At 35.7% G+C, this 12,300-nt stretch overlaps 1 protein-coding gene across 1 annotated transcript; it reads right to left on the bottom strand.

Annotated features, from left to right (window-relative positions):
* Positions 1-4,011: 4,011 nt before the first annotated feature.
* Positions 4,012-11,495, bottom strand: zdhhc12a (zinc finger DHHC-type palmitoyltransferase 12a). Its single transcript, XM_038306502.1, has 6 exons — positions 11,422-11,495; positions 11,228-11,324; positions 8,885-9,018; positions 8,578-8,667; positions 5,740-5,906; positions 4,012-4,713 (listed from the first exon to the last, which is right to left on the bottom strand). The coding sequence occupies exons 2-6, from the start codon at positions 11,322-11,324 to the stop codon at positions 4,398-4,400; spliced, it is 804 nt and encodes a 267-aa protein (XP_038162430.1). The 5' UTR covers positions 11,422-11,495; the 3' UTR covers positions 4,012-4,397.
* Between the last annotated feature and the right edge of the window lie 805 nt (positions 11,496-12,300).

Here is a 12,300-nt window from a genome sequence, read left to right as displayed (position 1 = left end):
TGTTGTTTTTATTGCTTTTTTGTAAACCTTTTTTTGTTTTTATTTCTCATTTAATAAAACCAAAATAAGTTTGAAATAACTTTCGAGATCAAACACAGATTGAACTAAAGATTTGTTTGACATCTTCATTCTGCAATGAGCATTTAACCACTAAAGGAAAAAGTCCAAAACAGATCAGTAGCACAACATTTATTTGCAGACATAGAGGATACCATTTCTTTTCCTACTTTTTAAAATTGTATTTCTAAACAAGAACTTGGAGAATCTGACAGAATGAATCAGTTGGTTTTAGGCTCGATGACAACACCTTTAAATACACACTTAGTTCATTTTTAAAACCCTTAAGAACTCAAAAAGAAAGGTTTAAAAAACACCAGGCTCCTTGAAAGTAAAAAACCAAACTCATAAAAAAAAAAAAAAAAAAAAAAAAAAATTCATAGAATGAATTTATACATATACAGCCAGGACACTTACATCAACAACTTCGAAAATGTACCAGAATATCAGGTTTAAGTACTTGGTACCTTGACTATGAATGACTACCGGTTAAATTGATTGTAAGTAGCTATTTTAGATGTTTTCAGTCCATCTAAAATACAACTTGTTCATAGCTTAACATAATACATGACTTAAGAAAAAGATTTACCACCGGAAATTTTTAAAGAACCACCATCTTGTTTCTAATTACTGTTTCAAAGTACAGATTGTCTTTTTGGGGGTTAGGGTTGACATTACGTAATAAAAGCACATCGTTTTTAACTTGAAAACTACTTCAAATCATAGAAAAATTTCAGACAGATTAATTTTTTTAATGATTATTATTATTTTTCAAAGTTATGAAGAGCCACCTGTGGCTGCTGAGGTTGCAGACCGCTGTGTTAGCCCGACTAGCAGTCAGCTAGACTCTCACTGTAAGATACTGATGCTTCATAACCGCTCCAGAATCAACCTAACCAGAAGTAAAATTTATAATGTATATTTCTTAAACTATTATAGCCTGGTAAAAAGAAGTCTATATTTATTTTAGTGTTCAAGCTGTAAGTATTCTTGTTTAGACTCCCATAAATCCCTTGTTATGGAGGATTTACCTAGATCTACAGAATATTTAACATAGATTAAGGAGATAAAACTACATTTTGTTTGTCAAACTTTTACATAGTTTCAACAAATTTACTCTGTATCCATTTATATGTCTAATGTAAATAAATAAGTCAACTTTATTTAGACCAAACTAGCCAATCAAGGCCTTTAAGCCTCCTGTGTGTTCAAAACAGATATAGCTTGCTTTGTGGCCTTTGCTTATTATTAATTCACGTATAATAACACAACTTTTAGGAAAACCTCTGTTCTGCTGTTTCTATGCATCACTGTGAAAGGCTTTGCTCACTGCCTTGACAAAACGAACAGTTTAACCCGACGTTCATGTCCTCAAGTTGCTTGCTTGTAGCAAAGACTTGTGGTAACATATCAGTCTTTTCCAGGATGTCAGTCATTTTTGCTTATAGAGGACTTAAATTGTGCACTAGAGATCCTAGCAGTATAAAAGAAGCCATAGATAATCTACTAGGCCTATAGCCATGATCATAGTTAAGTGTCTGCTTATCATTGTTGCATGTGGAATATTGGCCTACCGAGCTTGGGTTGGTAATATTAGGGAAAAAACAATAAGATGTGGGGTGCTAAAGGGGATATGTTTGAGGGAGAATTATGAGTTTATGATTTTTTTAAAACACAATACACATAATATTCCTTTTTAGGTTTTAGTAACTTAAAAAGATTTAAACAACTCATTTTCCTGTCAGGTGAAAATTAATTTTACTTAACTTAGAGCCACTATATTCAGTAAACACAACAGGATGGTAACTGAAATTGGAAAAAAACATAACAGATTGATCTGGTTTCCCTTTGGGTATAACATGTAAACACATAAGAATGAATATAGTCCATATATCAAAGATTGTTAGAGAACAATAATCTCACACTAGCTCGTTTTTACATTTTCATGATAAATGTAAAATTATGAATAATTCATTTTTCTCTGACACAAAAGCTCTAATTATTTCACCCTTCATTGTCCTTCACACCTGTGGCGTCAGGGTTGACACCATCTATCTTCCCTAACATTAAAAACCTCAAATAAATTTTAAAAACTCCTAAAAAGAAATGTTTAAAACTCCCAACAGGTTATTTTTCCATCAATGTGATGCTTAATTAGTGCAGAAGGTTGATTGAATGGAGGTAAAACCCACTGATCTTGATATCTAAGGAAATCACACCATCACAGCAGAGATGGACTGATACACAGGCTGGCCCATTTTTCTCATTTTTTTGTTGTTTATATTAGCATCAGAGGATATGTGCATGAGTTATTTTTTGTTTCTTTTTTCTTTAAATGCAAACTTGTCTATCGTGTCTATTTCTATAGTGTCAGTGGAGAGAGAAAAGCAATAAACAATGGGAGTAAATATCGAGGATCGGTTAAGACGAGCCAAAATAAGAGATCAGTGTCGGAAACAAGGCGCACTGAACTATCAGGAATACATAAGGATTGTGTTCCTAATCATTGTTTAAAAAACCTAAAAGTAACATAAGAAACTTTAATACATTATTTTTTTTTTACATTTAAGTTTTGTGCTTCTAAATTTCACTTGCTTAAAATCATATCAGGGTTGTAGAAACTGTGAGAATTAGCCCCCATAAACAAAGAATAACCTTTCCAGATGTCCTTAAAGGACATCTGGAAGTAAACTGAGACCTCAACATGTTTTTTTTTTCATCTGAAAGGTGGGAAAGAAGGTATTTTGTTCAGCTGAACTAGGAAGCTGTAGGACATTTAGCAAAATGTTGTAGCACTTTATTAAACTGCCGCTGCTGCTGAGTATTACATGTTAGATCTGTTTGTCAGAAATGTATGTAAATGTCTATGTGAAGCATCCCGTGTAGGAATGTCAGTGTGCACAGATGCCTCTAACATATCATGCATATCGAATTTAAAAAAGTGTTTTAATGTCCTTAATAAATAAAAACAAATCAGTACAGTAATAACATTTTTGACTTCTTTTGTTTTTCTGCACAGGATTTCACCAAAACATGTTGAACAGTTAGAAATACATTACTGACATCAGTATATACAGGCAGTTACAGACATTGAGGCAGTTAGTGTTAGTGGGTCATAATCACAAAACCTGAGTAATGATTTCTGATAATGCTGAGTGGCTTTTGGCTTATATTTTATAATTTTGAGGACATTTTCCCTACAAATAGGAAAAAAAAAAAAAAAAAAAACAAAGGCTGTCAACATGCAGAACCAAAAACCATTTAAAAAAATGTTATGTGTGTTTGTCACAAACATATGATCAGTAATAAATATGTAAACAGCGTCCGGAGTGTTCACACGTCAACACGCCCGTACAAACAGGTCTTTGTGCGTGTGCTTGTTGATGGCTGCAGTCTAACGCTGTGCGGCGGTGATGACGTGAGCTGAAATCAACTGTAAATACAGGAAAAGGTCTTAAGTTTACATTAAACTTCACACCTTTAATCAGTTTGGATCTGTGATCAGTCTCTGAGCCCTTTTTGTTTATGTATGGGGATCAGACAAAAATAAAAACAGTTCTGTTTATGTATGAGCCTTAAGTATGGAGTAAACTCTTTTCCATAATTGTTGCAAGACAAGAACACGTTTTGCAAATGTATATTTGAAATTAATGCAAAAACAAAATAAAGACTTTGAGAAAAGGGTTTTAAAATTAGCTTTGCTTTTTATCCAGATTTTATTTTTATAATTTTACATAAAATTTAATTTCACAGATCAAATTTTTTCCCACTAATTGGGGTTGATTTTCTTCTGGCATCAGGAGCAAAGACTCATTTCTATTGGATTGTATGGATGTTGGAAACAACATTTTTATTAGTCAAGAGCGAGTGTTTGCATCAGGCATTAAGCGAAGAGAATGTAATCTGAAAACTTCGAAAAACGAATTTAAAATTGTATAAAATCTATAAAAATATATGAAAATTAAAATCTAAAAAAAAAACCCAGCAGTTATTCTTAAAATCTTTTAAATAAGTTCTTCAAACTTTAATATTTGGATTATTTTTCTGTTTAGAATTCATGTATTTTGCTTGCAACCATAATGGAACAAACCTCACTCCATACTTTATTAAAAAAATGCAATAGTTCTTCTGCTTCTGTTCTTTGGCCATTTTCAGAAACAACAATAACAGACAACAAGAAACTGATCCAGTATTTGGTTCTAAACTTTCTGCTTTAAAAACACTCACTATTTCACAACCATTTAAATAAAAATGTGGGTTTGTCTCCTTTGAAGCAAAATGTATGACAATAAGATTTTGCTTTAAAGAATCAGCATGTCCATCGTTGCAACGGGTGGAGTTCAGGCAGGGTTTGGGGGAGGTTTATGATAGACCTGCTCCCACATCACCGTCCTGCAGATACAGAAAAAGTCCCACAGGTTGCAGAAAACGCCTCGGTCGAACGGGTTCTCCTCCTTCCCGCAGTTCTTCAGGTATGAGATTCTGTGTCGGGACATGAACTCCCAGGTGGTGCAGTTGATGGAGACCAGGTAGAGGTGGCAGCCCAGGAGCAGCAGCACAACGCCGGAGAAAACCCCGACCACGGCGAGCGCCGCCAGAAGAAACCCATTCGCTCTGAACCACAGCTCCCAGGTGACACCAGGAGAAATCCCCGAGCTGAAACACACAGTAAAACAAACACTGCTTTTTAAAATTATAACTTTTTTAATGCCATGAATAACAGATCATTTAAAGGCCCCTATCTAAATGTTTGTGTTCATAGTTCTTAAATTTGGAGTTTGGAGATTCTGCTGATTTTAGGATAACTGATCTAGGCTCATAGATCTAACATCCCAGCTGCAGATAACCTTATTTCCATAATAACCTCAGTTGTTTACCTTTTCTTGCATAATGCATTTAGCTGGAGTATCAGTTAGGGCTTCCTCTGTCTCCAGCTGTAGCTAAACTCATCATCTCAGGCTGCAATCAGATCTCCTTTGTCTCTGACTCCATGATCCGATTTCCCATTGATCTGAATATGATCTGATAAAGTATTTAAACGCTTTCTGCAGATATGAATAATGTCTACAGATTCAAGCCCTTCTCAATAGAATCAGCTTGGAGAGTTCATAAAAGATGATAAGCCTTCACTTTATGCAACTCCTGACCTACTTGCACTCATATTCTCCAATTAATGCCTTTAAAAATACCTTCTTTTTTTTTCAAATTAGCCTTTTTAAATCCTACAATTTTCTCCTTACATATTAAGCGTATTTAAAATAAGAAATATATTTTTTTAATCATGCAACTATTCTGTTTTGTCCTGACAGTAGAAATAAGAGGCAGCAGACTGAAGATATTAAAGTTTAAAAGGATGAAAATGTGATTGAATTCTGATGTGAGTGAGGCTATTCTGGTCACCATCGCTCAGCTAAAAGGTTTCACATTTGATCTCTGACATAAGGATCACCAGAATGTTCATTACAGCTCCCTCTTACACAACAAGCTCCCTCTAAAGGTCAGCATGGGTTACCTAACTCAGTGAGACGCAACAGAGATAAAGCTTAAAGGAGCAGAGTGCGCTGGCACCACATGATGCATCTTCCCTGTCTTCTGACTACAGGGCAAACTGAGGCCACGCTTTTTCCCCTCTCGCAGATAAGGTGTTTTCTCTTAAAGAAGCGCAGGTTTGAGTAGACGTACAGAGCGATATGAAGAGCCCACAGCAGGACCAGCAGCTGCACCAGCAGGTAGATCACAAACCAGCGGTGGTTCCTCTCCCCTACGCAGTTTTCGATCCAGGGGCAGTGATGGTCGAAGCGTCGCACGCAGCGTTTGCACGTCTGACAGTGCTTGGCTCTCATTGGCTGCTGTTCAGGACACAAACAGGAGGAGGAATTCTTAATTTCTCAAGTTTATCACTTTTTTCCTCAAAGTTTAGACACTGTTTGTCCCTTATGAGGATAGTTACAAATAATTATATTCTAAAACACAACTGCTCGTGAAAAACCCAGCAGTTTTCCACATCCTGTCACATTACAATCACAAACCTTAGAACCTCTGTTTGGTTTTATTAAGAGTCCAATGCCAGGACCTACAAACTGTGATGAAGAAAGAAAGTTGTGCATGTGGATAAATGTGGACCAACAAAAATCTAGAAAGTGTGCAGTGCATCTGTATTCAGCCCCTCTGAGTCCATCTCTGTAAAAGCAGGTTTCACTGCAGATCAAGATCCACCTGCAGGTGTTTGATCTCTACCACCTTTTTAATATCTTGAGATTAAACTTATTTTGATGCAGAGCTTCTGTGCAACACAATTTTTGAAATATTATATATTTTTTCAGCCTCTAACGCTATTTCTACCTGTATTGTCTCAGACTTAGCTGCATCCTTCTTCACATCAACCTTAGCACGGTGTTTTCTGGATGATGTGAACCGGACATTTAGCATTTTTGTTTAAACACTGAGTCCTGGTCTCGTCGTATCAAATTCACAGACTGGTCTTCATGTTTTTGGTCAACCTCCAATATGATGTGTTTTTTCTTCAGCAGTGGAGTCTTGCGTGATGAGCATCCATCTTGTTTTCTTTTAAACAAGTATACCTGCCAGCTCAAAGTGTTTCTGTGGCTCTATAAAAGTAACCTTATGACTATTTAACTACTCTTCTGCTGATTCTTTTCTTGTCCCCCACCCCACCCTCTGTCTGAAACCTTACTGGGAAACCCCAGTTCTTGGGCACTTTATGCTGCAATAATGTTCTTTACACTTTCAAGATTATAGCCACTCTATTGCTCAGTGGAGCCTTACGCAATATAGAAAAGTGTTCAGAACCCAAAGTGCTGCACCGGGTCAGGTACCCGCTGATATCTTGCAGGTACTCATATAAAACATACACTATGGGTAGAAAAAAAACATTATTTCACAGGCACGGGTGTATATGAACAAAATGCGGGTAGCATAGAGTTAACAGCATTAATAAAACTTATTTATATTTTCTTATTTATTAATTCTAAATCTTAAGATAACAGTATTATTTCAAGCAACGAAGCAAACATTCTTCCTTCGGCCAATTTACAGCTGTGAATGTCAGTGTGTCTCAATGTTCTTTTCTGCCTGTGTGATTAACCATTAAATGGCCGTTATTAGTGGTTATCAGTCCCATAGAAAGGCTCCAAGCTGCACCTCCTCTACCTTCTAGCAAGTTCCGTACGGCTGATAAAATGCAGCTTATCGTTGATTATGGCTTTGGTCACGTCTAAAACCTTAAGTCTCACTTTCTATTTACCTACTTTATACTTTTTATCTACTTTATTTACAGCCTATCTTCTTTTTTTTTTAAATGCGTTTTAAAGTTTTACTTTGAGTGAATTCCATATGTTTCAGTCACACCGATTTAATGTGGTGTTTTAAAACAACTCAGCTGACAGGATATGAGATTCTTTTGGGAGGGGTTGTTCGATATGAGCTGATAAACTTTTTTTTTTTTTTTTTTTTTTTTACAATACATGAAGAACTATAAATTCATTAGAACTAGTAATTGATAAAAAAATATTTTCAGATTACACATAAATAGATTAATTAATTCCGTGATTAAAAAGGAATTACCTTAGGGTTAGGATTCATTGGGTGATAACACCCTACTCAGCCTACTGGCAGGTAGGAGGCATTCTGAAGCCATTCTATGGGACTGATAACCGCTAATAACGGCCATTTAATGGGATGATAACATCTGCAGTGGCTGAAGCGGCTATGTGTACACTTTGTGATCATGGGTTGGGTCGCACTTTATAATTTATTGGTCCGTGCGGTCCCGGCCAGGTTTTAAATTAGGTTAATTGAGGGTAATGGGTCAGTATAAAAGGATGCCTAAAAACTTCATTTCATTTGAGCGTTAAATTCTGTTTAAAGTAACTGATTATAATTAAAAATGTGCCCAGACCTTTTCTGGTATTGATTTTATTTATTCGGACCCCAATGATGTTTAATTGGTTCCCCCTGGTCTACAATATTCTATCCAGTTTATTAAATAGAGGACATTCTATTCAATGTGATAATTCCCACTGCAGCATGAGCCGTCCTCTGAGATAGAGCGTGTTTATTTAAGCTGGAAGCAGCATATCATTCAGTTCAAACGTGGTATTATTGGATGGATGGAGAGTAAAGAATGAGTGTGAGATATACTGTAAAGATGTCAACCAAGACCTGAAACAGGACCTGAAAGATGCATCTTCCTCCAGCTGACCATAAACCTGAAAAACTTCAGCCTTGTTTTCTCCTTGGAAATCACACTGTTTGGAGCCAATATTCTGCTTTCTGTTTGTCAAACATCTTTCATATTTTCCATATTCAACCAAATAAAAGGACAAAATTATTATTTCTAATCTGTTAAACCAAAAAAGGTAAAGTTCTTCTAAATGTTCAGTTTCTACAGAACAAAGCCTGAAAAACTATAAACCAACAAGACTTTAGAGAAACTTGGATTAGTTTGACAGGAAGCTTTAAGAGGAGCTGGGTGAACGGAGGCCTGCGGAGGCTGGTTACCTGCAGCAGGCAGTACCCACAGCGCCGCAGTCGAGGGGTCGACGACTGAGGGATCATCGACTCCATTTCTTCATCTGAACCTTGACCCCCCTACGTAGAAACAGACAGATGTGGGTCAGAGCAGCGGCCAGCGCTCACACCCACCGTGAACCTTCACCTGATAAACTGTGCCTCCATCAGCTAACACTACTTATATCCTTGCTGATTGCTTTTCTATGATTAAAAGGAAAAACTTGCCCCTCACTAAACATGTTAGGTCTAATAGAAGTCTTGTTTTGTAGATTTCTATCTTTTAACTCATCCTCACCTTTACTGGGTCAGCAAGAACAAATCCCGGATCCATTAAGGAGACGGTGAAGTATAAAAGCACCGACAGCAGAACCAGGAGGAAGAAGAGACCTGGCAGCAGCAGGTCTCCTTGCTCCTCACATCTCCGTAAATCTGCACACAGAAAATATTCAGAACCCCGGAAATAAAGCAGTTTGTTTAAAGGTAGAGAGATGTTATAGTTTAATCTTGCATAGTTTTGATTTAAGGGTTCTGCTTAGAGGTTATGACTATGTAATAGACTTTGTATTGACCAGGTTATGATAACTCCAGTGTACATATATGCAGCGCTTTTATCCTCAGGCTGCCATTATTCTGCTTTTCCTATGCACATCTATTGCTACGCGGATTGGCTCTTCTACAAAATAGGACATGTGCAAACTACAACAAACTTGCTTGTCCAAACAAACACGTTTAGGGTCTGGAAAAGACAGTCAATCTCTGCAGACCCCACACATCCTGCTCATTAACTGTTTACAGTTTTACCTTTATGTTGAAGCTTTAGAGCTCTGTTGACTAAAGACCAGCAGCTACAGAGACAGTTCCTGTCAATCTGATGAACATCTAACAGTAAAAGTAAATACATCAAAATCATATATATTTTTACCAATAAAAAAATAGTCTTCTAATTGTTGTAAAAACATGGTTTACATACATACACAAAAATAAAATTAAAATTTTATACACTTATTCTGAAAATGTATGCATTAAAAGCAAAATGGTTCAAATCCTTGTCTATTGTGAACAAGCTTGGTGTCTGAAGCTGATTCAGATTTTTAAGTGTTAAAACTGCTGTTAAAAAACAAGTTTTTTTCCCATGCATAAAACCGACTTTGATAAATCCTTTATAAACTGTCACGCATCACCAGACATATGTGCAGGTCAGGTGGAAAACAGAGTAGCCGAATAAAATGACAAAACCATGTGACAGCCTCTATATTATTACTGAAGCATCTTTTGATATAGTTCTAGCATTCAGTCTCACTGAGTTCACACCTGAAATCAGTCGGCATTTCAGACATGAAAGTTCTTGTAAAGCCTCCTTTACAGCTTGTCTTTTCATTTAGGTGGAGATGGATACGAGTATTAAACTTCCCATGGGATGATTTCTTTCTATCGACATGTTAACGACTCGGTTTTATACAACTATCTGGCATAAACTATTTGCTCCAAATGTTATAAAGTCTAATTAAGTCTCATTTAGTCCACTTGCACACTTGTAGCTTCTATGACAGTGTTTTTTTTTTTTGGACAGTCATGCATAACGTAGTTTCATTTCTTTAGCTTTTTGCAATGTTTTGCGAAGAGATTTCTGTATTTTTTATTATTTAACTTGAAATTTACTTTTTATTTTAATACGCCTTATTATCTTTAATAATTCCAATTCATTTCCCCCCTTTCTGATAAGTTTAAACTTAAAACTTTAATCAGCTTTGTATTCATAATATAATATAATATAATATAATAGAAAATCCCTTTATTGCGCCACAATTGGGACATTCTGGTGTTACAGCAGCAAAAAAAATATGGAAAAAAATGGTCACACAAATATGGACCTTAGAAAAATGTATAAAGAAAACATAATAGCGAAGAGTTAAAAAAATAAAACACTGTACTGTAAAATGTTTAATATAAATACTGGGCACCTGGAGAATAAATAACCAATATGCAGCTATGGACATGTTTGCAGTAATGGATATTTGAAAATAGCAACAACTTTAGAGATGTGCAACATAACAGTAGCATGTTATTAACTGACTAAGATGGAAACTGTGCAAAATCAGCATGAATTTACCAACTTATTGAGGTTATAAAGAACAGTGGTGGTTATAAAGTCTTCCAGCTGCTGGGAGGAAGGATCTGTGATAATGCTCCCTGGTGCATTTAGGGTACATTTATCTACTCTTGGGCATCATTTCGATGTTTTCAGGTGCTTTTGCCAGAATTTTCCCATTCTGGAAAAGTAAGTGTATTTCTTTTATTTTCTATTCTAGGGCTCCATCCTCAACACAAGCTCAGCATTCAGTTTCTGGTAGTTGCAGACTGTGAATAACAGGTCAAAGAGACAAAAACATGATTCTTTTTCTAGTTTATAACTTAAGTTCATCCGTTGTAGTAGTATGATCAAATTTGCAAAGAGACCGAAACATTATTTCTTGTTTAGAGAAAAAAAAAAAGCCCTTAAGGTACCAATTTAAATCAACATCTAATTAACAATAAAAAATGAATATATTTTTTTTACTGGAAACAGTTAATTATTTGAATTTAAACTTTGCTTTCATAAACCTTAACTTTTAAACCGGGACAAGTGAAATGATCTTACCGGTGTTGTGCAGGAATAGAATCAGAGTTATGACCCAGGTTAGCACGGTGTGACAGACCCGCACCAGAAAACCAGACCGGAACACACTCTGTACCATCTAATTACAAAGACACAAAACAAACTATAATAACAAGATTTATTCTGCTGCTGGTTTTTTTTTTTTTTTTTTATTAAATGCGTGACAGAGAACAAACCTTGACACCATCGCAGAGCTAGCTTTCCAGGTTACACTTTGTATTAAAACATTTCCTGTTTTGGTACGGTAGCCTTGGAAGGACAAATCTCGCTAACTTAACAAAACCTTTGAACAGTTTTAAGATTGTGACAAAACAGTTAAGTAAATTACTGTGACAGAACCTGATTACATATATATATATATATGTTATTTTTTTTATTATTATTATTATTATTAGTCATAGAGGGGATGACAGATCAAGTCACAGATCATTAGCATTCAAGTCAAAGTCAAGATAAAGGTCATCCAAAGTCAGCAAATCTGTAACTCTACTCCCCGGTAATTAATTTACTTAGAAAATGTGCTTATCTACATCACTAGAGGGTGTTTTTTGTTCAATATACAGGTGCTGGTCATAAAATTAGAATATCATGAAAAAGTAGATTGATTTCAGTAATTCCATTTAAAAAGTGAAACTTGTATATTATATTCATACATTACATACAAACTCATATATTTCAGATGTTTATTTTGTTTAATTTTGATGATTACAAATGAAAATCTCAAATTCATCATATCAGAAAATTAGAATATTACTGAAGACCAATAAAAACAAAGGATTTATAGAAATGTTGGCCAACTGAAAAGTATGAACATGAAAAGTATGAGCATGTACAGCACTCAGTATTTAGTTGGGCCTCCTTTGGCCTGTATTACTGCAGCAATGCGGCGTGGCATGGAGTCGATCAGTCTGTGGCACTGCTCAGGTGTTATGATAGCCCAGGTTGCTCTAATAGTGGCTTTTAGCTCTTCTGAATTGTTGGGTCTGGTGTATTGCATCTTCTTCTTCACAATACCCCATAGATTTTCTATGGGGTTAAGGTCAGGAGAGTTTGCT

Source organism: Cyprinodon tularosa, unplaced genomic scaffold (assembly GCF_016077235.1).
Source record: "Cyprinodon tularosa strain WSP-4 unplaced genomic scaffold, ASM1607723v1 ctg583, whole genome shotgun sequence".
NCBI lineage: Eukaryota > Metazoa > Chordata > Actinopteri > Cyprinodontiformes > Cyprinodontidae > Cyprinodon > Cyprinodon tularosa.
Note: the sequence above shows the minus strand (reverse complement) of the source record. Positions and strands in the feature narration are given on the sequence as shown.